General features: G+C 28.6%; 1 protein-coding gene and 1 long non-coding RNA gene across 6 annotated transcripts; both read left to right on the plus strand.

Annotated features, from left to right (window-relative positions):
- Window positions 1-7,874: 7,874 nt before the first annotated feature.
- LOC140184613 (uncharacterized) lies at window positions 7,875-9,592 on the plus strand. The gene is made up of 2 exons (XR_011881712.1): window positions 7,875-8,191; window positions 9,298-9,592. It is a non-coding gene; the product is annotated as an uncharacterized lncRNA (long non-coding RNA).
- Window positions 9,593-10,442: 850 nt separating this feature from the next.
- On the plus strand, window positions 10,443-15,415 carry LOC112802316 (uncharacterized). 5 transcript variants are annotated; one of them, XM_072237643.1, is made up of 4 exons: window positions 10,443-12,433; window positions 13,680-13,993; window positions 14,482-14,569; window positions 15,105-15,415. In XM_072237643.1, exon 1 carries the CDS (start codon window positions 10,525-10,527, stop codon window positions 12,211-12,213), a length of 1,689 nt encoding a protein of 562 aa, XP_072093744.1. In that variant the 5' UTR covers window positions 10,443-10,524; the 3' UTR covers window positions 12,214-12,433; window positions 13,680-13,993; window positions 14,482-14,569; window positions 15,105-15,415. The 5 variants fall into 5 exon arrangements, with proteins under 5 accessions (XP_072093744.1, XP_072093745.1, XP_072093746.1 ...); XM_072237644.1 differs by having other exon boundaries at window positions 10,443-12,197; XM_072237645.1 differs by having other exon boundaries at window positions 10,443-12,197; window positions 13,680-13,989.
- The last annotated feature ends 9,062 nt before the right edge of the window (window positions 15,416-24,477 follow it).

Raw genomic sequence — 24,477 nt, forward strand, 5'->3', positions numbered from 1 at the left:
AATTTTAATATTTTTTATCATATATAATCTCTAAAAAATAGGGTGGATATCTATCAGATTGTTAACAATTTTTTTTTAAATTATAAGGTTATCAGAAAAAATATCATTTTCAACTCTTGATCTTTAATTCTAAAAAATTAGTTAGCTTTTTTTTTTGTGAATAATCATTTTTTTGAGTTAGTATGTGATACATAATTACATAAATCAGCTAATTTATCTGTTAAGTGCTAGCTAAGATTGACAGTTTTTTTTTTTTTTTTGTTAAGATTTTGTTGTCTTTCGAGATAATTATAAAGAGTTATTTAAATTTTTTTCTCTATTTTTTGTTATTTTTTCCATATACATTTCCTAAATTTGTTGTGTGAGAATTGAGAAATATTAATAATTTTTAATTTTATTTTTTATTTATAGAAATTGAATATAGGATATACATATTAATAAGAATGACATTGCTAATTATTATTACTAGTCTTATCTATTTGTTACTAGTTATTCTAAAATGTTAAAATTTCGATCTTTGATGTTATATTTACATAATTAGTTGACATAAATATTTTTATTTGTTGTATTTATTTTAGCTAAAATATTATGTTACTTTTTTATTATCTCTTATAAAATAGAATATGTACTTTTTTTAATAATAATAAATTTATGTGATTTATGATGGTTAATTTAAATTGAGTACACCTAAAACTTAACATATTTTTAATAATATAATATCTTAAAAACGTTTTTTAAATAACTAAGAAAAAATTTTAAAAAATATATATTCTCCATTCAATTTTTGTAAGTAAAAAAATTTAAAAATCACTAAATTTCTCAATTTTTTACAAGTAAATTTAGGCAACGTATATTAAAAAAAAGTAACAAAAGATAAAAAATTTTCTAAACAACTCCTTGACTACTTGACCATTAATCCTAAAAGATAACGAGGCCTCCAATAAAGAAGTCAATCAATTTTAATTATTACTTAATAAAAAAATCAACCATTTAATATATTAAACATATTTTATTAATTCAGAAAAAAATATTGATGAAAGAGTCAACAACCTCAAAAAAATAGATAAATGGCTGAAAAGAGATTTTTTTTTTTAGAAACTTTGTTATCTTTTAGAGTAAGTATCATGAGTTATTTAAAATTTTTTTCTAAAAAAAATATAAATTACAATGTCTAAATCTTAAACGCATGATCTTTTAATTTAAGTATGAAATACTTCCCAATCTAATTAACATCACATTTTTTTACTGTTATTATCCGTTTATTTTATTATATAAAAATAAGATTTTTATATTTAACTAGTGTATATTTTTATATTCTGTACGGAATAATACTTAACATTATATAAAGATTTTTGCTAAAGAAAATCAAATAAAAATATATATAATAACTATTATTATAAATATTTTACAAAATTATAATTAAAATCAAACTCTAAAAAATTTTAATATTAAAAATAATTAGTATTTATCTTAATCAATTTGAATTTGTTGAGTGATCATCTCACTTGTTCAATTAAGCAAGTATTAAGAGGTTAGAATCTTGCCTTGTGTACATAGCAATCCATTAACTAACAGTTGACCCTTAATAAATGGAATATCAATACATGATTAGACTTGACAGGAATACCAAAACTCGCGAATACCTGACTCATCCCTACCCGATCAGAATGAGTAATAACCCAACCCGAAGCGGGGCGGATTTCGTTTGGGACGAGTATTCGAGCGAAGCAAAATGGGATTGAGTTTAGGGTGTACCCGCCCAAGGTATATACATAGGGTTAATAGTCAAATTCGTCCTTCAAAGATCATTCATTCTTTAAATTAGTCCTCAAAAGATTTTTTTTAGTCATATTAATCCTTGAAAGATAAAACGTAAGTTAAATTGATCATTTTCATTAGTTAGATGATGACGTGCCACGTTAAGTGCAATGTGGCATGATGACATGGTAGGTTAATGCCATGTGTCACAAGATGATTGGTTGACGTGTCAAGTCAGTGACATCTAGCACGCTACGTGTCACTTGACATGTAAAAACGTTATTTATAATAAAAATAATTTTTAAAAGTCTAGACGTAAGTCATTTTCATCCTTAAATTTTAAAATTAATCAAGTTAATCCTTATGTAATTTTTTTTTATTTTTTCATAATATTAAATTTAAAATATTTTTTGATAGTGCTAATTTTAATATTATTTCTTAGACCTTAAAAAATAAAATTCTCTTTACATAAAATAATAAAAATAATTAAATTATTATAAAATTATTTTGTCATTTATATTTTAAATTTTATATTTTCAAATTGTAATTTCTTTATAGTGAAAATTTTTTATTTAGAGTTTATCAAATTATTATTGATTATATATTTAAAATTTTAATATTTTAAATCTCAATAAATAATATGATAGTTATTTTAAAATTTAAATTTTTTAAATTTTTTAAAATTATAATTTTTATTATTAATTTATAGGGCAAAAAACCATTATAAGCCAATGCCATCTAGAATTTACGTATATAAGCCAAACTGAAAATGGTTTCAGTAATGCGCCAGAACGTATATTAATATAAATCGAACCAACATTGTTCGAACTGCATTTGTTAGTAATTCGAACCAGTGCAGTTCGAATTACATGTTGACTGTTGTTAATAAATCGAACCAAGATGGCTCGAACTTCAAGTGCATATAATTCGAACCAGGGTGGTTCGAATTATAGAGAGAGAAAGCTGACAAAGTAATTCGAACCAGGATGGATCGAATTAAACAATCATAATTCGAGAAAAAATTAATAATTTATTAAAAAAAATTATTAAAAAAATTATTAAAAAAATATATATTTTATTTCATACGTTAAAAAAAAGCTAACAAAATATTTAATTACGAGACTTCTTTAAAATATTAATGAGCTATCAATTCGAATTCCATACAATATTTTTCTGTCCATTTTTAATAGTTCATGAATATTTTTTAATAAATTTTTTTAATAAATTTTTTTTAAATTATACTACAAAAAATATTTTATCCTATGCAAAACAATTTAAAAAAAATGGCTTAAAAAATGTTAGGAGTACTATAAAAATTTGTAATGTTATAATAACTTAGGTAAATTCATGCATGTACTCAAATTTTAAATAAAATACTCTACATAGTCAATAATAATTTAGAAATGAAAGAAAATATTTTATTCCATACAAAATAATTAAAAAATATATTTTATTCTATACAAAATAATTTTAAAAATGGCTTAAAGATGTTATGAGTACTATAAAAGTTTGTAATATTCTAGTGATTTAGGTAAATATATGATAAAAATATTTTTTCTTTAATTTCTAAATTATTAGTGACTATGTGGAGTATTTCTTTAATGTCCTAAGTCATTAGGACATTACAAATTTTTATAGTACTTCTAACATCTTTTAAGCCATTTTTTAAATTATTTTGCATAGAATAAAATATTTTTTTGTGGTATAATTTAAATAAATTTATTAAAAAATATTCATGAGCTATCAAGAATGGACAGAAGAGTATTGTATAGAATTCGAATTGCTCACCATATAATTTGAATCAGAGTAATTCGAATTTCCCTATACGTAATTCGAATCATGTAATATCTCACCATATAATTTAAATAATTTTATTAAAAAATTATCATGTATTTACCTAAATCACTAGAATATTACAAACTTTTATAGTACTCATGACATCTTTTAAGCCATTTTTTAAAATTATTTTGTATAGAATAAAATATATTTTTTAATTATTTTGTATGGAATAAAATATTTTCTTTCATTTCTAAATTATTATTGACTATGTAGAGTATTTTATTTAAAATTTGAGTACATGCATGTATTTACCTAAGTTATTATAACATTACAAATTTTTATAGTACTCCTAATATTTTTTAAGCCATTTTTTTAAATTGTTTTGTATAGGATAAAATATTTTTTGTAGTATAATTTAAAAAAATTTATTAAAAAATATTCATGAACTATTAAAAATGGACAGAAAAGTATTGTATGAAATTTGAATTGATAGCTCATTAATATTTTAAAGAAGTCTCGTAATTAAATATTTTGTAGCTTTTTTTTAACGTATGAAATAAAATATATATTTTTTAAATAATTTTTTTAATAATTTTTTTTAATAAATTATTAATTTTTTCTCGAATTATGTTTGTTTAATTCGATCCATCCTGGTTCGAATTACTTTGTCAGCTTTCTCTCTATAATTCGAACCACCCTGGTTCGAATTATATGCACTTGAAGTTCGAGCCATCTTGGTTCGATTTATTAACAACAGTCAACATGTAATTCGAACTGCACTGGTTCGAATTACTAACAAATGCAGTTCGAACCATGTTGGTTCGATTTATATTAATATACGTTCTGGCGCATTACTGAAACCATTTTCAGTTTGGCTTATATACGTAAATTCTAGATGGCATTGGCTTATAATGGTTTTTTGCCCTAATTTATATGGTATAACTCAATAATTAAAAAATTGATTTGTGAGATCACTTGTTGAAACTTACTATTTTAATATAATTTTTTTAAAATAACTACTATATTTATTTAGTGACATCTAAAAGATTAAAACTTTTAATATATAACTAGTTTTAATATTTTAGATTTCACTAAATAAATATAGCAGTTATTTTAGTTTTTTAGATTTCACTAAATAAATATACAAAAATGCTAAGTGTCAAAGTGTTTTCATTAACCAAGTTAACCAAGTTATTAAAATTTAAACTTCGGTCACGCACCCTCCTCCTCTTCTTCCTCCAACATCGTTATCGTCGCTGCCGCCGCCACCACCACCGTCGTCGCCAATGCTGCCACGGTCACTGTTGTCGTCCACTGTCACCACCACTGTCATCATTGCTGCTGCTACCACCATTGTCGTCGTCATCATCTTCTTCTTCTTCCTTCTTCAACATCTTGTTATTATTGTTGTTGTTGTTTTTATTATTATTATTATGTTCCTTCTTTCTTCCTTCTTCAGCGTCTTCTTGTTGTTGTTTAATTTTTTTTTGTGAATTTGATGTATCTTTTTTATTTAGTGAAATTAAAAATATAAGAATGTTTTTCATATTATTTCTATACTTAATATTTGTGTGCTATAGATGTGAATTTGTGTACTATACTAAACAAAAATGTGTGTTATGCTTAAATATTTTTGTGCTGTAATAAACCAAAATTTGTTTAATAATTTTTGACAAATTAATGTGAGTTACCAAATTATTAACTTCGATTACTTGTGTTATTTTTCTATACTCGATATTTGTGCACTATTGTGTGTGTGTATATATATATATATATAATTGAGTTGTTTGAAAAATTAGTGTTATTTTATGATTTTAGTTTTTGTCATATGTGCGAATTTGTGTGCTATGTTTAAATATTTATGTGTTATGATAAACTAGAATTTGTTTAATAATATATGCCGAATTAGTGTGAGCTACCAAGTTATTAGCTTCGATTACTTGTGTACTGTGGAAATGAAGGAGTGTGTGTTGTTTCACTTTGTTTGATTTACACATGTAATAATGAGGTATGGTGTTTGCAGTATTGATGGACAACTGCAAGAAAGACGAGGTGATCGCTGAACTTTTCAAGAACCATTGCATTTAAAGTTGATTTGCACCTCTTGCATTTAAGGACAACATTCCATGAACACAAAAGAGATACGTTGGGTGTATTTAGAGATTGTCGTGCCACACTTTCTGTGGACTCTAACCACCAAAAAATGTTGGAACTGCACATTAGAGTTAATAGCCGTGAGTCATGATGACATACTTAAAAAGAGTGTTAACAACACCTTTGTGTGTGTGTATGTGTTTTTTTTTTTTTGGAAAATAGAACCTATAATGTAACATTGGCTTACAATGAACGGTAATCAATTTACACACCATGAAGTAAAAGAGAGAGAAAAATAAATATGTAGCAGAACTCGATAAAAGAATGAGCAATGCTAGGGAACCAAAAGGGTATTAGCCAAAAACCAGCTAAATACCTTTGGGTGAATTCAAAATCTCTACGAGTTAATATATATAGATGTTTCTTCTGTTAAGTATTAGAATGTTTCTTTTTCATATTAAATGGATGTTCTTTTATATTTAATTATTTTTGCTAAATATAATTGAATGTTTCTTTTGTTAAGTATTAGGATATTTTTTTTTCTTATTAAATGAATGTTTTTTTATAATTAATACTGACAAATAGCAATTTTTCATAAAATCGAAACTCAATTCACACCCGAAAGAACACATGTTGGCTTTCTCCTTAGTCCAAGTCTAAGCCATGTCACACCCCTCTTTGAGCTAGCAAAGATCCTTGTGACTAACCATGGCTTCCATGCCACATTCCTCAACATCACCACCGAAGCTTCTTCAGCTCAAAACAGTCTTCTTCACTCACCAAACCTTCCACCCCATTTTGACATTGTTGACCTCCCAACCATTGATATATCCAACTTGGTCAATAGCGAAATTTTGGGCATAACCTATCTTTGTATCAACACAAATGAAAGTTTAAAATGTCTGAACAAAGTAATAAATCAATTACCAAACAAGCCATAAGCGCTTATCATAGACATATTTTGTACGCAAGCATTTGAAGCATGTAAGGATGTTGTTCCCAACATTCCGGTTTTCACCTTTTTCACTGCCTCCACTCGATTTCTTGCACTCTCCTTGTTCCTTCCTCAACTAGAACGTGACGTGGAGGGAGAGTTTGTGGACCTTCCACACCTGATTCAGGTACTGGGTTGCGAGCCGGTTAAAATCAAAAACTTGTTGGACCAAATCAAGAACCGGGACATCAGTCTCCGACGTCGGAGACGAAGTCGAAGGTGGACTTCGTGTTGGATGCGCTTGTTGAGGGTCGCGGAGAGCATAGAAGTCGTCGGTGCTTCCAACAGCATTGGTGAGAGAGATGTATGTGTGTGTGATTGTTGGAGGTGGGTAGGTTAATGTGAGAGAGAAGAGAAAGGCTTTTATAGGTTTTAATTAGGTTTACTTAATTAATTTTAAATTTTTTAAATTTTGAATTTAAAAAATCTAATATAAATTAATGTGATTTTGTTTAGTTTTTTGCTGATAACCTTTTGGTTCCATATACTTTTTCTAAAAGAATATACACATGAATTTTGGTGTAGCAAAAATTTGTGTGTCGTATTTTGAAAATTTGTGTACTATGTCTATGCGCCAAAATTTGTGTGCTATATCAATAAGTTTGTCGAGAGCATCTTTTTGTGGTATGTGTGTTTTGAAAAATAGAATCTGTAGCGACCCTTAGTTTTAAAAATATAAATATAAATAAGTTATAATTATTTTATAAAATTAGAATTCCTTATTTTAAAAAAATTATTTTATTACCAATAATTGAACTAATTTTATAATAATTTAAATTTAATCAAATCCATATTATTATTATTATTATAAACATTGGATATAATTTTTATGAGTATTATATGTATTATAAGTTTATATGATTTTAATCCCTAGTGTTATAAATTTACTGTTGTTATTATATTTACTACATTACTATTATTATTACTATTATTATTACTATTATTACGTTTATTATTATTATTATTATTATTATTATTATTATTATTATTATTATTATTATTATCACTACTATTACTAGTATTATTATTACTATTATTAATTATAAAGGATGAAAGTAAAAGGCGGTTTATATTTTGCATTAAGTTACATATATATTATTATTATCATTATATATTGGATTGTGTGTATATATATATCATAAGACTTATATAATAATAAAGAAAGCCAAGGCGGTGGCTTATAGGCTTCCTTCACACACACACACATATATATATATATATATATTGTATGAATATCGTAAGAGAACGATAAAAGAAAAAAAAAGGAAGAGCGTAGCCGAGAGAAAAAAAAAAAAAACCTAAATCCTACTAAACTTCTGGCTTCGATTTCTTGCAATCCGTAACTCCAATAAAAAATCTAATCCGATAAAAGTATTTGTATCGTCTTCCTCTACACGTTGGCACCATTTTTGATCGGTAGAAGTTGACGGTGACGTAACTCCTCTATTCTTTGAGTTTGGCCAACGAAAGATTTAGGAGGCACAGACGATTCTGGACGTTTTTTTTCTTCGATAGCTCGGTCAGAAAGCTTCTCCAGAGCTTTGAATATTTTGATTCCGTACGAAGGTATGATTTTGGTTTCTCGTAGTTAATGTTTAATGTCATGTGAAAACTTAGGCACGAAGACCTTAAGATAGGAATGAACTGAGTGAATAATTGATGGATTGTGTATATGGTATAAAATGTGAGGTTTAGCTGTTGTCAATAATTTGCTGTTGAAGTTGGTCGGTTTGGAAAAAGATTTAATATTGGTATTTGTTTGATTATGAAATAATTTGTTACTGGAAATGACTTGAGTGACTGAGAGGTGTTTGGTTTGATAGTTGGGACCCTTGAAGGGTGGCAGAAATTTGAGTCTTAGAGGAGATATTGCCAAAATTTCTTTAAGAATTGGAGTTTTGATTTGAGGTAATATTTTAAAAGGGAAAGAGATTATTATGTGGTTTGTGTATTTGAGACTATTTGTTGACCCTCTGTCACAAGATATGACCGAGCACTTTAACTCCCCGGATTCCCCCATGGGCATGCATATAAATATGAATGTTGAATATTATTGAGTTTGGAGTTTAACTCCATGGAATACTATATTATTGAGCTTGGAGTTTGACTCCATGGAATATTATTGAGCTTGGGGATGCGCACACAGAGGGACTGTCCAATGGTTAACTACCAGGACTTGTCGGGTTGGCTGTATAACCGACAGATGAGACTCATCAGCCATAGGACAGCCATACATCATATGCATTTGTTTGTTTGCTTGAGTGTGCATTGTTTTGGTTTGCTTAACTGTTTAATTCTGCTTATCCGCTACTTGTTCTACTTGTTGTAAATGCTTCTCTATCTGTGTTTTCCTTGTTTGAACTGTATGTGTATGTTTTCTTAGAAATTCCTCTTGACGAAGGTGTGAGGAGAGAGGGTTGTTCCACCAATGTCTCGGAGGATTGGAGGAGTCAGAAAGTGAAGTATTAAGTTAAAATTAGATTCAGAACTAGAATACCTTAGATAGATTACCTAACTTTTGATTTAGTTTATTTTCCTTAAGAATGATTCTGAGTGTCGGAGTTATAAGAATGCCTCTGGCTCTCCCGAGATCTTTTATATTAACTATGCGGGCACCTTTACTATACTGAGAACCTCCGGTTCTCATTCCATACTATATTGTTATTTTTCAGCTGCAGGTCGAAAGGTATCTCATTAGGCGTCTGGACACCTGAAGCGAAGTGGTTACTGGGTTATTTTAGTGTGTAGTGATGTATATACATGTACTTAGCTTTCTCTCCGTATAACTTATTCTTTTTGATCCTCCTAGAGGTTTATGGAGAGGCAGGGTTTTGTTTATGTACATTTTAGATTTTGGATATGTATATATATATGTAAATATTCTCCGGCCAGCCTTGACTTGGCGGACTGAGTGAGGAGCTTGTTATTTTCTACCTTTGGCTTTCTATTCATACTTTTATTATCTTACGTTTGATAGTTATAGTTTGACTCACACGCAAGTTGTTCCATTTCCGGAGCGTGGCGCTTTTCATTTTGCGATTTTGTTTTATAATTTTTCAAGGCTCCTAGTCTATTATCTTCTTTCTACTACTATAAGTATGTTTTTTTTTAGAAATCGTAATACCTCGCCACCTCTGCTTTACGACTTAAGTATAAAGTTATGTGTGGTAGGGTGTTACAGAATCTGGAATATATTTACTTGCAATAAATAGTGATTGGTTTATACACCATGAAAAGAAGAAAGAGAAAAAATAAATGTGTAAAAGAACTTAATAAAAGAATTCACACACTTAAATTTGTACAGCAAAATTTTGTGTGCTGTACTTCAAAAATTTGTACGTTATGTGCAAAAATTTATGTGCTATATTGATAAATTTGTGTTATGTGCAAATTTTTGTGTACTACACTTTAAAAATTTATATGCTATGCTTCAAAATTTGTGTGCTCTCTTACAAAAATTTGTGTGTTGAAAATGTAGAAAGATTTGTACTGAATTGTGTGCTAGTGAAGCACTGGAGCGCGTGTCACACGTTTCATTTTGAGTGTAGTTTTTATTGTAGTTTAGCCACATGATTGGATTTGGTTGCCAAAATGACTTATATATATAATATTTAAAAAAATTATATTAAAATATTAAGATTCAACAAGTAATCTTACAAATCGATTTTTCAATTATTGAGTTCTATCATATAAATTAAATAATAATAAAAATTATAATTTAAAAAATTTAAAAGATTTAAATTTTAAAAGAATTACTATATTATTTAGTAAGATTTAAAATATTATTTTTCTATTCATTTTCTTTCTCTCATTTTCTCTCGTACTAAACATAGTGCAAAGGTCCAAGAAGTGAAGCACTCTTCAATACAGCACATTCCTCTTGAATCTTGATTGCAAACATGTTGTCATCGTTCTCATCCTCACAAATCAAACTAAGGTATGCTCTTCAAATCCCAAATCCCTCTCCTTATTGTGTTCCCCACTCTGCTCTCCGTCTTTGCTTCCCTTCAACTTCATCCCTACACTCTCACTCTCAGCCCCAATCACTTGATGAAGCTGTTGATTCCTTCACTCGCATGCTCTCTATGCGTCGTATTCCTCCCATCATCCAGTTTAACAAGATTTTGGGATCCCTTTCCAAGACGAAGCATTTCCACGCCGCCTTTTCCCTTTTTCAGCAATTGCAAGCCAGGGGAATCGCTCCCGACTTATTTACTTTGAGCATCATAATTAATTGTTGTTGCGGCATGGGTCGTATGACGCTTGCTTTCTCTGTATTGGCCAAGATTTTCAGAATGGATTACCAACCTAATACGGTAACATTAACAACAATCCTGAAAGGTCTCTGTCTCTGTGGTAATGTTGAAAAAGCAGTGCGCTTTCATGACAGAGTGCTGGCTCATGGATTTCACTTTAATCAAGTCACTTATGGGATCTTGATTAATGGTCTCTGTAAGACCGGACACACATCTGCTGCAATTCAAGTGTTGAGAAAGATCCCACGCTATGGCATTGTTCCTGATGTCTTCATGTACAGCGCAATTATTGATAGCCTCTGCAAGGATACACTTGTAAGTCAGGCTTTTCATTTATTCTCTGAAATGCTTTCTAAGGGAATTTCTCCCGATGTTACCACATACAGTCCTCTCATTTTTGGATTGTGTCTTGTGGGTCAATATAAGGAAGCCGTTGATTTACTAAGTCATATGATGCTTAAAAACATTACTCCTAATGTTTATACCTATAGTACTTTGATCGATGGACTATGCAAGGAAGGAAAGATCAAAGATGCTAAGAATGTGTTGGCTGTGATGACAAAACATGGTGTGAAACCAAATGTGGTTACTTATAACAGCTTAATGGACGGATATTGTTTGGTTAATCAGGTAAATAAGGCAAAATACGTATTCGACACAATGGCTGAGAGTAGAGCGTTTCCTAATGTTCGGAGTTACAATATCATGATTAATGGCTTTTGTAAGAGTAAAATGATCGATGATGCCTTGAATCTCTTCGAAGAGATGCGTCGCAAGAACTTGGTTCCTGACACGGTAACTTACAGTACTCTAATTGATGGCTTGGGAAAATCAAGGAGAATATCTTGTGCCTTGGAGCTTCTTGAAAAGATGCAGGATAGAGGTCAACCTGCTGATATAGTCACTTACAGTTCTTTACTGGATGCTTTGTTCAATATCAAACAACATGACAAGGCACTTATGTTATTCAATCAAATAAAAGAGTGTGGCATTGATCCAGATATATATACATACACCATACTTATAGATGGCCTGTGCAAAAGTGGAAGACTTCAAAATGCAAAAGAGATTTTTCAAGATCTTTCCATTAAGGGTTATCGTCCGGATGTGAGGACATACACTATTATGATAAACGGGCTCTGCAAAGAGGGCCTACTTGATGAAGCATTGGCCTTAATGTCTGAAATGGAAGACCGTGGTTGCTCTCCGAATGCTGTAACTTATGAAACAATTATTCGTGCTCTGTTGGAAAAAGGTGAAAATGATCAAGCGCTGAAACATCTTCGTGAAATGATCTCTAGAGGCTTATGGAAAAGGCAAGAGGAGAAATAAATCAACTCAAATTAATAGATTTTCTGTTGTAACTGGTGGGTTAGTGCTTAAGATTTGTTGATAGTAATTAAGAGCTCATGATTGGTCTGGTGAGCAACTGTGCTTTATTTGACTGAATCTTCCTAGAATTCTTCTGAAAGACATGCAGTGGCAAGATTAATGACGTAGATATATGATTTTCACTGCCATCTTTGAAACAAATACATCTACTAAATGCATGGTACCACTTTTCTTTGGTTGACTATTTCAACATTTTGTTATTTTTTAAAATCTGATCACAGCTGAAGAAACCTGTATACTAAGTATATGATTACACTTGATGTTTCAAAAAAAAAAAAAAAAGGCTGTGCAAGAAGGAATTTCTAGGAATTTGGCTAATATGGTTCAAATGTGAATTATCTTAAAACCTTTGTTCATTTTCATAATTGATGTTACTGAGCTGTAATTCTTAGAAATCAATTGAAAATATGTTCATTATGTTGATTTTCATAATTAATGTTACTTAGTTGTAATTAATGGTATCTCAAAACCTTTGTTCATTTTCATAATAATGTTACTCAGCAGTTGATGCTTAGTTGAATTATTTAATTATTTCTCGTTGCAAAATCCTATATATGGATTATTATATTCTTGTTTAAAATCATGATGAAAAGGTTTTATTATTAAAACATGGTTTGAAGTTTTGTTGTCTGTTATTAGCTACACCTGTCATAAAAGATTTGGGGATTCTAATTCCAAGTATAATCGTTTCTTCACCTGTTTCTTTGGTTTTACTAAATCTTCTCTGAAGTGATGACTGGGGTTAGAATAAAGAATTAAAAGTGAAACAATGTTGTACAGTTTGAAATTGCATTTGTTCTTGAAGAATATCTTTGAATGTTAGTACAATTTCTTTTGGGATCAAAAGTTGAACTATTATATACCCTTACTGCTTAAGTGCTGATTAAGTATTTTGCATTGGTGGTTGAGTATTTTGGATTCTTGACATGGATTTCATCTTTGTTCCATGCTTTCTGATTGCTAGGTGCACTCAAGCATGTTAAGTTGCAGCATGGCAAAGACAATATTGAAGTTCTCTAGAATTTTCCTTTATACTTGGATTTCAGTTTGCCCCTTTGAAATCATTGCGAGACACTTGATTTAATATTTTCTCAGCTTATTTGATTTCTTGTTGAACCCGCCATTGGATTGTATGCTTCAAAATCAGTTTTAAATGGAAGTGAATAATAGCTACTTTCACAAAAATCACTCTTCAGACTGCACTAATAAACATAAAATAAATTGATCTCAAACTAGATAGAATATGGTTGATGCTGCTATAAACTTTGAGGAATCAATCTTAGCATTATAATGAAATTAGGTTCTTCATGTACTATTTATTGTGTGGGGGTAAAGTATTATTTTAGTCCCCAACGTTTGGGCTAAGTCGTAATTTGGTCCCTAATATTTCAAACGTCATATTTCAGTCCCTAACATACACTGTTATGATCAAAGGGCTCTGCAAAGAGGGCTTGTTTGAAGAAGCATTGGCGCTGTTGTTGGAAATGGAAGACAATGGTTGCTTACCAAATATTGTTACTTTTGAAACTGTTATTCCTGCTTTGTTTGAAAAAGATGAGAATGACATGGCAAAGAAACTTCTTTAGGAAATGATTGCTAGAGGCTTATTGGATGGTATGAAGAAGCATTGGCATTCTTGTCAAAAATGGAAGACAATGATAAAACAGAGAAACCTTGTGGTGAAAAGATATCTAGAGGCCTACTGCAAGGAAAAAAGTAGGTGAGATCCTTCTTGTTGGACATCACATAATGTTGTATTTATCTCTTTCTATTTTTTTTCTTTTTTCTTTTTTTAATGTGTTTTGTTACCTTCTTGATCTTGATCATCTATGCATCTACTTTCTTTATGTAATGGTGATTCTTGGTTCTGCTTTAGCCACACTTAGATATTTTCTGTCATTGCTTATTTTGTGGCACTTTTTGTGTCAAAGTGGTTGTCATATGTGTCTTGTCGGGATATATTATTATTTCCATTTTTATTATTTGTGCATTGATGTTAATTTATTCCTAAGCTAACTTTATTTTGATTTCATCCTTTAAAGTGAATCACTTGTTAAGCTTCCCTGTACTCTTGTTATTGTCTTTGAATCTCTTCATTTACCTGTGCGGCAACTTACTTGCTGATGTAGCCATCTAATATTCTAATGTATTTTGGATCGTCTCCAAAGTTAGTTTGCAAACATATTCACATTTTCTGTGTTCATGCAGTTGCATATGTAAAGCTTTGCCTGAGGCATATTGTACAAATGCGATTAACTTGGACAAAACAAGATCATTAGTTTTCTTGTCATATAGAGTAAGTGAATTTTGTTTTTTAAATTCAAGGTCCAAATATCTGCAGGTTTCGAAAACCAAGCTTTGATTGAACTTCTATTGATTGACATATATGAAACACAGAAACTGTTTGCTTTCTGATATTTAAAGTATGTATCCACTTCATATGAAGAAGCTCCATCTAACTTTTTCACATTCCGGTTATTCAATATTTATTTGGATCTGATAACTACATCTTATCATTTATAAATAGAAATGCAGAATTAGAGATAAGAACCTGATGTGCCTGTTTATCTGAATTCTAGTTTTTTTTCTCTCTCAAGTATTTCAAAGTTTCCTCTTAGTTTCTGACATTTTAATTTGCTAAAACACTCTTGGACTTTCAAAACTATGTAGTCATTCAAATTAATTGTAATAATATTTGGCTATATCGTATGAGTGTTAGATGCTAATGAGTTTATAATGATCATATTCCTTTTTTCTTTGTTTTAAGTTGTTGCTGTAATATATGAAAATTTGCTATTGTTGAAATCATAGGTGATCATTTTTCTTTGCAGATTTTCAACGTGCCATAGTACAGTTACTTGAACCAACCAACAAAATGGCATCCTCGGCTGCAGAAAGATTGAGGAAGCTATTGCACTGGATATATGTTTCCGTACAAAATATTTGAGGGATGGACTAATTGTAATTAGAAAAAGTCTAGAAACCAACTACAATATAAGCCAACTCAATCAGTCTCCTTTTATTTTCAATTTTGAAATTTAAAAAATTAGGGTAGTGGGGGGTTGGCTTACATTTTGTGTGTAATTAACCTATTTTTCAACTAGTTGGCTCCAATTCACTACACGCAGATTCAATTTAATTATTCTTTCTCTTTTATATTTTGAAATTCAAGTTAGATGGTCCTCATTTATCAATGATGATTGAAAGTACCTGTGGTAAGCTTTTCCCTTTGGAAAAGGGATGTATTTTATGTTATATGAAGTTACTTCATGTGAGTTCAAAGGGGTTTTCTAGTCTCTTTGGTGTTTTTTCTTAAAATAATATATTCAAATCAATATAATACAAATTAGAGTTGTTGAATTAAATTAGACTAGATTGAAAAATAAAAACAAATAAATTTAAATTATAATAAATTATATTAATTTTACTTTTTAAATCAATCCAAAATGTATTATAACCATTTTTTTAGTCGTCCAATAGTTTGATTTAATTGTCATTGGTAGTTCGGTACGCATATCTCGTTTAACGGAGAAAAATAATATAATTTAGTTTTTTTTTTATCTTGTTTGCAGTGACAAGATAAATAATAAAATGTAAAAATATAACTAATTTTTAAAATGTATATAAATATAAATAAGAAATTAATTTTTTTTTTTTTTGAAAATTCGTAGCAAATACTTTGTAATTATGCTTTTTTTTTTTGGGTCAGAAATTATGCTAATAATATGTGAGGTTAGTGGGTTGGGTTAGGCTCGAGACCCGTCGCACATAAAACTTCCTCCTTCTCTTTTCTTATTTTTTAGGTAAACACCTCCTACTCTTTCACATAACAAATGAACTTATTTATAACAAAAGGATTATATCTTTTCAATGCTTGTAAATTGTAAAGTGTAGCCAGTGAAAAACAAATAGCGGCTTATTAACAACCAAAGTCTAACAATATTTATTTTATAAATAAGATTAATTTTAATACACAGTCAGTCAGTATATGAGTATCCAATTATATAATGTCATATAAAAAATATTTTGCTACATGATTGGAAATGGAGGGGCAAGAGGTAATTTGCTACATTATTATATATTTGGCTAATTAAACTAATTAATTTTGATCATGATGATAAGTTTTCTGTTATATCATTACTTCATTAGTTTTATGGTGATTATTTTGTTTATCCTGTTGGAAAATATTTTGTCAATTTTTTCTCCAAATATATATACACTTAAAAAGAAAAATTCATTAACTTCAAAAATATTAATTAGAATGTTAGCACTACTAATTAACCTTTAAAATCTATTAAACACTTAATGTTAGCATAGATTATTGAGTTGTTTCGAGAATGAATATGTGTATATATTTACTAATATTGATGATAACAATATTTAAAAGTTTTTATTCTTTTAATATATTTATTGGAGTATGTCTAAAACGAGCTCAACAATTATGTGCTTATTGAATGAACCACACTTATATAGGTCATTAGATTTTATTAGATGAAAATCAAAGGTTAATGTAAAAGATGAGCATTGATGGACTCTAATAAATATAGAATATCCTAGTACATAAATAAATGCTTTAAATGGCAATACTTTAATACACAATATTTTAAACGGCAACAGAATCTTTTATTCTTAAATAATTAAATATAAAATATATAAATATAAAATATATGAGTATTTTTTATTTAATAAAATTAATTATTATGCAAAACTTTTTTATAATATTAAAAAATTATATTAAAATAATATGTTAAACTGTAACATAAAAATATAACATCATTAAAATTTTATTTTATATTACTTGATAAATAATTAAATTATTATATTCAAAATTTATTAACTAACTACTTTTATTAAAGATATTATTATATAATATAATTTTTCATAAAAATATTTTTAAAAAATAATTTATTTAAAATATTATTTATAATACATAAAAATATTAATTTTTTTATTTTTTAAATTAAAAAAATAGAATAAATAATATAATTTTAAATACATATCTAAATAAAAAAGTCATGTATTATATATAACATTTTAAATAAATTTTACTTTTACAAATATTTTGATAAAAAATTATATTATATAATAATATATTTAACAAAATAATTAGTTAATAAATTTTAAATATAATAAACTAATTATTTGTCAAGTAGTATAAAATAAATTTTATTCATTTTATATTTTTATGTTGTAATTTAAAAAATTATTTTAATATTATAAAAAAATTTGTATAATAATTAATCTTAATAAATAAAAAAAAATATATTTTTTGTATTTATTTATTTTATATTTTTTAGAACAAAAAATTTCTATCTTTATATAATAAAATATGTGATAATCTTCTTTTATATATATATATATATATATATATATATATATATATATATATATATATATATATATATGTATGTATGTATGGGGTGGTAAAACGGGTCGAATCTGTTGGGCCGACCCGTCGAACCCGCTAAAAAAGGTGGGTCGGGCTAGAATTTGAGACTTATCAAATTAAAAAATTTCGTCAAATTATGTATATATGTTTCAATAATGTGACTTTATTTATTTTATTTTACAATTTTGTATATATGTTTAAATTATGTAATTTATTTTTTAAAATAAAGACTATTGACAAATATTATTTTGAACAATTTTATTAAAATTAAAAATTAAAAAAAGATAGTGAAAAATTATATTATAATTTGACTATTTTTTATTTGTATTTAATTGTTTCCTTATTTTTTTTTGTTAATTTTAATTAATTTTATTTTTTTATAAAAAAATACAAAGTCAAACGGCTAGCATTTTGTATCCACTTTAGTTGGCGAGACACGCTGGCCCGCATTGCCACTCCTAGTATATATTATCTAGTAAATTTTTTATACATTAAATAATTATAATCATATAATAACATTGAAATAAGAAAACATATTAAATCTGTTATAGTATAACTATTTAAAATATCATTTTAATATAATTTTTTAATATTATAAAAAAATTTGCATAAAAATTTTGCGGGTTTGACAAATTTTTTTAATTTGACAGGTTTGAAGTCCTAGTCCGACTCACCTTTTTTAAAGAGTTCGGCAGGTTAACCCGACGGAATCGATCTGTTTTGCCACCCCTAATATATATATTAAAAAGATTATCACATATTTTACTATATAAAGGTAAAAACTTTTTGTTCTAAAAAGTATAAATTAAATAAATACAAAAAATATAAATTTTTTTATTCATTAAGATTAATTATTATGCAAAATTTTTTTATAATATTAAAATAATATTTTAAACTACAAAATAAAAATATAAATAATTAAAATTTATCTTATATTACTTGACAAATAATTATATTGTTATATTTAAAATTTATTAACTAATTACTTTGTTAAATATATTATTATATCATATAATTTTTTATCAAATATTTATAAAAGTAAAATTTATTTAAAAAATTATATATAATACATGAAAATATTAATTTTTTTATTTAAGTATGTATTAAAAATTATATTATTTATTTTGTTTTTCTAATAGAAAATAAAAAAATTAAAAAGTTAATATTTTCATGTATTATATATAATATTTTAAATAAATTATATTTATAAAATAGTTTTTATAAAAAATTATATTATATAATAATATCTTTAATAAACGTAGTTAGTTAATAAATTTTAAATATAATAATTTAATTATTTGTCAAGTAATATAAAATAAAATTTTAATTATTTTATATTTTTATGTTAGTTATAGTTTAAAATATTATTTTAATATAATTTTTTAATATTATAAAAAAATTTGCATAATAATTAATTTTAATAAATAAAAAATACTCATATATTTTATATTTAATTATTTAAGAATAAAAGATTCTGTTGCCGTTTAAAATATTGTGTATTAAAGTATTGTCATTTAAAATATTTATTTATGTATTAGGATATTATATATTTATTAGAGTCCATCAATGCTCTTCTTTTATATTAACTTTTGATTTTATCTAATAAGATCTAATAACCTATATAAATGTGATTCATTCAATAAACACATAATCATTGAACTCGTTTTAGACGTACCCTATTTAATGGATAGAAATTTATAAACTTTTTATGATAACATTGTTAAAGAACATTTCTATTAGTAAGACCCTGAAATTTTAAATAAAAAGTAACCTAGCCGTAAAAATGGAGATATAGATTATCTCATCAAAATATCTAATGTGCTTGTCTAATATACCAAATATGGATTCATGGGACAATATCAATTTAAAGTATAAACCTTAATATCAAAGTATTCTCTAATATAATATGGTTTATACTAAATATGGCATAAACAAACTCACACATACACTCACACACAATAGCTTTATATCAATTTCAGCTGTGCCACTCTATTCACTCTAAACCATGAAAAAAAAAAAGAAAGAAAGTGAGCCTATATTCACTTTAAGTCCAATTCAGTGAACATGCCTAAACCCATCTCTCTTCAACTTAATCACCAACCAGGTAAATAAATTAAAGTGCATTTGAATCTATTTTCATTTTTATTGAACACAAACTTTTTCTTTTTTCTCTTTTCTTTTTTTTCCTTATCACATCAATCTCTGAACTAAAAAAAAAAGAAAAAAAATCCGAAACTAGGACAAAAAAAATGAAAAGATAGCTTCCATTTTCAAACAAGAAAGGAAAGTATAAAAATTATAACAAAGGAAAGATCTCAACGCAACAGAAGATCACAAAAAGGTCATTTTGTCATTTGTGCTTCAACGAGAAACTGTGAAAAAATACTCTGAGCTACAAGTACTATTCAAACAACTATGAAGACACTAAAGTCAAGAGTGTTAAGTGGTTTATCAATGATAAAAAATCAAACTTGGGACTAAAGAAAAGATACACGGCCCAGATTCAAGGAGTTTACAGAAAAAGGATGAAAGAAAATGGTATAGATGCATGTTAATGTCTTAGCCTTCTCTCTCTCTTTTGACCATGTCATTTGTTGGTTCTGATGTTAGAGAAGAAGACAACCCAAGTTTTGAACTTGGTTCAAACCTTGGAAGCTTCACTCCTCTATAATAGGAGGTGAACGGCTAATGTAACACCCTATCACACAGAGCTTTACACTTAAGCCGTAAAACAGAGGTGGTGTGGTATTACAACCTCTAAAATAAAATATTTACATAATAATACTGAAAAGGATACAATATACGAGGAGTCTTCAAAAACGGGTAAAGCAAAAACGCGAAATAAAAAGCGCAACACTCAAGATTAAGGGTTACTTGCGTGCGAAAAAAAACTAAAGTTCATAAGTATAACTAAACAGAAAGTAGTAATAGAGAGTCGAGAGTACAAAATAACAAGTTTCTAACTCAGCCTGCGAAACTAAGGTTGGCCGGAGAATATTTACATACATATATATATAGCCCAAAGTCTAAAATACATATATATACCCTAGTTCTCCTTAATCCTCTAAGAGGCACAAAATAAAGCAAGTTGTTCGGAGCGTTAAGTACATAAGAGTAAACAAAACTATACACCAAAATAAAATCTCAGAAACCACTTTGCTACAGAACTCCAGATGCCTAGCAAGATGCCTCTCGACCTGCATCTGAAAAATAACAACATAGTATAGGATGAGAACCGGGGGTTCTCAGCATGGTAAAAGTGTCACGCACATAAGATATAAGGTCCTGAAAATGTCAGAGGCAGTCCTAGAACGCCGACACTCAGATTGCAAAGCTTAAAGTACTAAATCAGAAACCATAAACAAGTAGTCTTCTAAAGATATCTAAGCCTAACTTAAACTTAACCTGAACACTAAGTCTTTTCACCTTTCCTCCGTACCTCCATCTCCGGTGAATTGCACAGATAGACAAGCAAACAAAGACAAACACAGGTAGAATACAAATAATACAGATAGCAAGTATAACAATTAGCATATTATGATCAATTAAGCATTCCCAATTAATGCACAACTAGCAAGCAAACAATATGCACATGATGTATGCCTGTCCTATGGATGATGAGGCTCATCTGTCGGTTATCAAACCAACCCGACAAGTTTGGCTGCTAAACCCTGGACTGTTCCCCCGTCGCGCATCCCCATGAATCTATGCATAGCTTTTTCTCTTATCATACATACATACATACATACATACATACATACATACATACATATATATATATATATATATATATATATATATATATATATATATATATATATATATATATATATATAACTTTACTCAATAGAGGTCAACCTTCTCGAGAATTTATAAGTGTCCGGTCACTTCTTACGATGTAAGGTCAACAGAGTATCGAGTCTCAACTTGGAACACGTGGTGGCAAGCCACGGTACTTTACCCAGAAAAACTCGTATCTTAGATAATAGAGTGTATAAGCCAAATAAACTTTTATAATCATTTGTAATTATTGCATAATCATATCATTTAAACCATGGTACCATATACACTCCAAGTATACATATTCCATATATAATTCATCACTTTTCTAACTTTACTTCACCCCCAAGTTATCTCGATTTCCTAGCTTCATCTAATTATTAGGCTTATTACTACGATTTAGAACTAAAAGAATAAAAATAGAGGTTTAGAAGTTTGAAATTCGGCTTAAGACACAAAATCCAAATTTGCTGAAACAGGGGTCACGCGTACACGTGAGCTTGCGAATTTCCATGCTCGCGTATGCATGCACCATGCTCGCGTACGCGAGATACCCAACCCGAAAAGGTTGGTCGCGTCGCGTGTAGGTGGTCACGTATGCAACCCCTCGAAAACCATTGTTCGCATACGCAAACACACTGCTTGCATACACAAGATGCCAAACCCGAAGAGTTTAGTCGCGTCACATGCAGTGGTCGCGTACACAAACTGTGCAGAACAGCAAAAATGTTGAATGCTGCAGAATTTTCAGTTTTGCCCTCCGAACTTCCGACGCGTATAACTTTTTTGTTTTAAAATATTTTTCATCCGTTCTTTGAACGGCGTAAACTTCACGAACCTAATTTTCATTTGAAACAAGTTGGAAACAATTGGAGATCCGAAAGCTAAGTTATGGCTCACCGAAATTTGGCTAAAAATTAGTTTTACACCAAAATCCTTCAAACCTCAATTTTCATTAGAACCAAACTCAAATCCAAATTTCTATACCTACATTCAGCTCAACAATATATCAAAGCACACCAACACAGCACTAAATTCTTCACATCACACCACCTTCAATCATACTTTGTTATTACACAATTTCAACCTAAATTCCTCATTCTACATTAACAACATTATCATCCACTTACTCAATATATATAATCATATCATCCTATCATTCATCACCAACTCATCAATTAACATACTATTACCAACATAAACAATAATCATCCAACACATATTCAATTCACATATAATCATCATCAAGGGTGCTAAGCATTGAACATTTTCATGCATTTCAACCTATCCTATGATCATCTAACCTACGTTTTCACAGAACATTATATATTAAATATGTAAAAGCTAAACCATACCTTGACCGATTTTTACATATTTATCAAGGCAACCCACCAAAGCCAAACATAGTCCCAAGGTCCAAAATCACCAAAGCAATAACATCCAACCTCCACGAAGTCTTCAATGCCCACAAATCAAGTTCCAATATATATATATACACCTAAATTCACATTTTTCACATATCCATATACAAAATTCAATACCCACACACTAAATCAAAGAATTCACTAGGGTTAATGATCATTATCGTACCCTAACAAGCCCCGCAAGCTAAATCGAACCTATAGTATCAAAGCCAATAAATTCTCAACATGTATGCTTAAAATTTTTGAAAATCAAAGGGGTAAAACAACTGGAGTAAGAATAAGGCTTATCAATAAAATTGTTCTGATAGATTCGTAGAGCTCGACGCGGTGGTCACATGGCCGCAAGCGGTGCGGCGATCGAAACTCGGAGCAAAAAGTTATGGAGGTTTGATTGAATGTTAGGGTTGGAACCCTTCTCTTCTCTCCCCCTTGGTTTGTTTTAGCATTCTTGGCTGAATGGGGAAGAAGAGGGGCGTTTCATTAAGTATTTAAGTTACTTGGGCTGAAGGGTTGGGCTTTGGGCCTATTTTGTGTCCAGTTCAATTTGTTCGGCCAGTTCGGCTCAATCTTAGGCCAAATTCTTTGAAATTAGTGTCAAAATTCTTATTTTAATTAGCTCTATCATATTTTACTATAAAATTTATATTTCTAATTTTCTTTTTATTTAATTTATTAACTAATTATTCGCTAATTTTACAGGGTTTACAGCCAAGGATTGAACAAGAGAGAAAGAGTACTTGTTTCGGTTCTTACAACTTCCTGAGCTGTTTTTGTTCTTCTCTTTCGTAATTTTCATTTTGTAATTTTTTCTCAGTTTAGTCTGTCTGAGTTTCATTGGTAAAAGACAAACATGGTGAGATTTGTAAGAAAAAGTCAATGAGTGAAAAAAGGCAGAGAGCTAGACTTGGAGAAAAAGCCTAAGTTATTTCAAAAATCTTTTGTTAGTATTTTTGTTTTGTGTCATGATCCTGAGAGGATTCCTTTGCAAGTTGGGTTAGCATTTTGCTGTTGAAAGTTAGGGTGAGTCGTAGTCAAGTTCAGGTTGGGTTAGAATCTAGACCTGTCCTAAATAGGATTGGAATAAATCCTAACAAGAATTGGTAAATGTAAATTATTGAAAAATAGTGAGATTCTATAATTGTTGTGATGGAAACTGAATGTAAACTACATTGCATTGAGTAGTCGAACTAAGATACATCTGTGTATTATTCTCTACTTTCTTCTCTATTTCTGATTCTACAACTTAGGAGATAAAAATAAAAGTGGTTCATGATTTCTCAACTCAACATTGTCTTACTATATTTGTTTCATCAAGCTACTGTATATTGGCTTTTCTCGTGTAAAAAAACAAAACTAAAATTTCTCTTGTATTTTTTATTAGAGGATAAAAATTTTAGTAAAAGTAAAACAAAGATCAAAATTTAACTCTTTTTGCTTTTAGTTATTAATTGCCATCATATATTAAAAATAAATTAAATAATTTAGTGACTGATTTTATATGTACACAATGTACAATTTTAATTTATAGAAATAAATCTTTACATTTTTTCTGTTTTAACGCTTCTGCTTTCTTTTACATTAGAAGATTCTTATATATTAAGACAAACAAAA

This window comes from Arachis hypogaea, chromosome 5 (assembly GCF_003086295.3).
Source record: "Arachis hypogaea cultivar Tifrunner chromosome 5, arahy.Tifrunner.gnm2.J5K5, whole genome shotgun sequence".
Taxonomy (NCBI): Eukaryota; Viridiplantae; Streptophyta; class Magnoliopsida; order Fabales; family Fabaceae; genus Arachis; species Arachis hypogaea.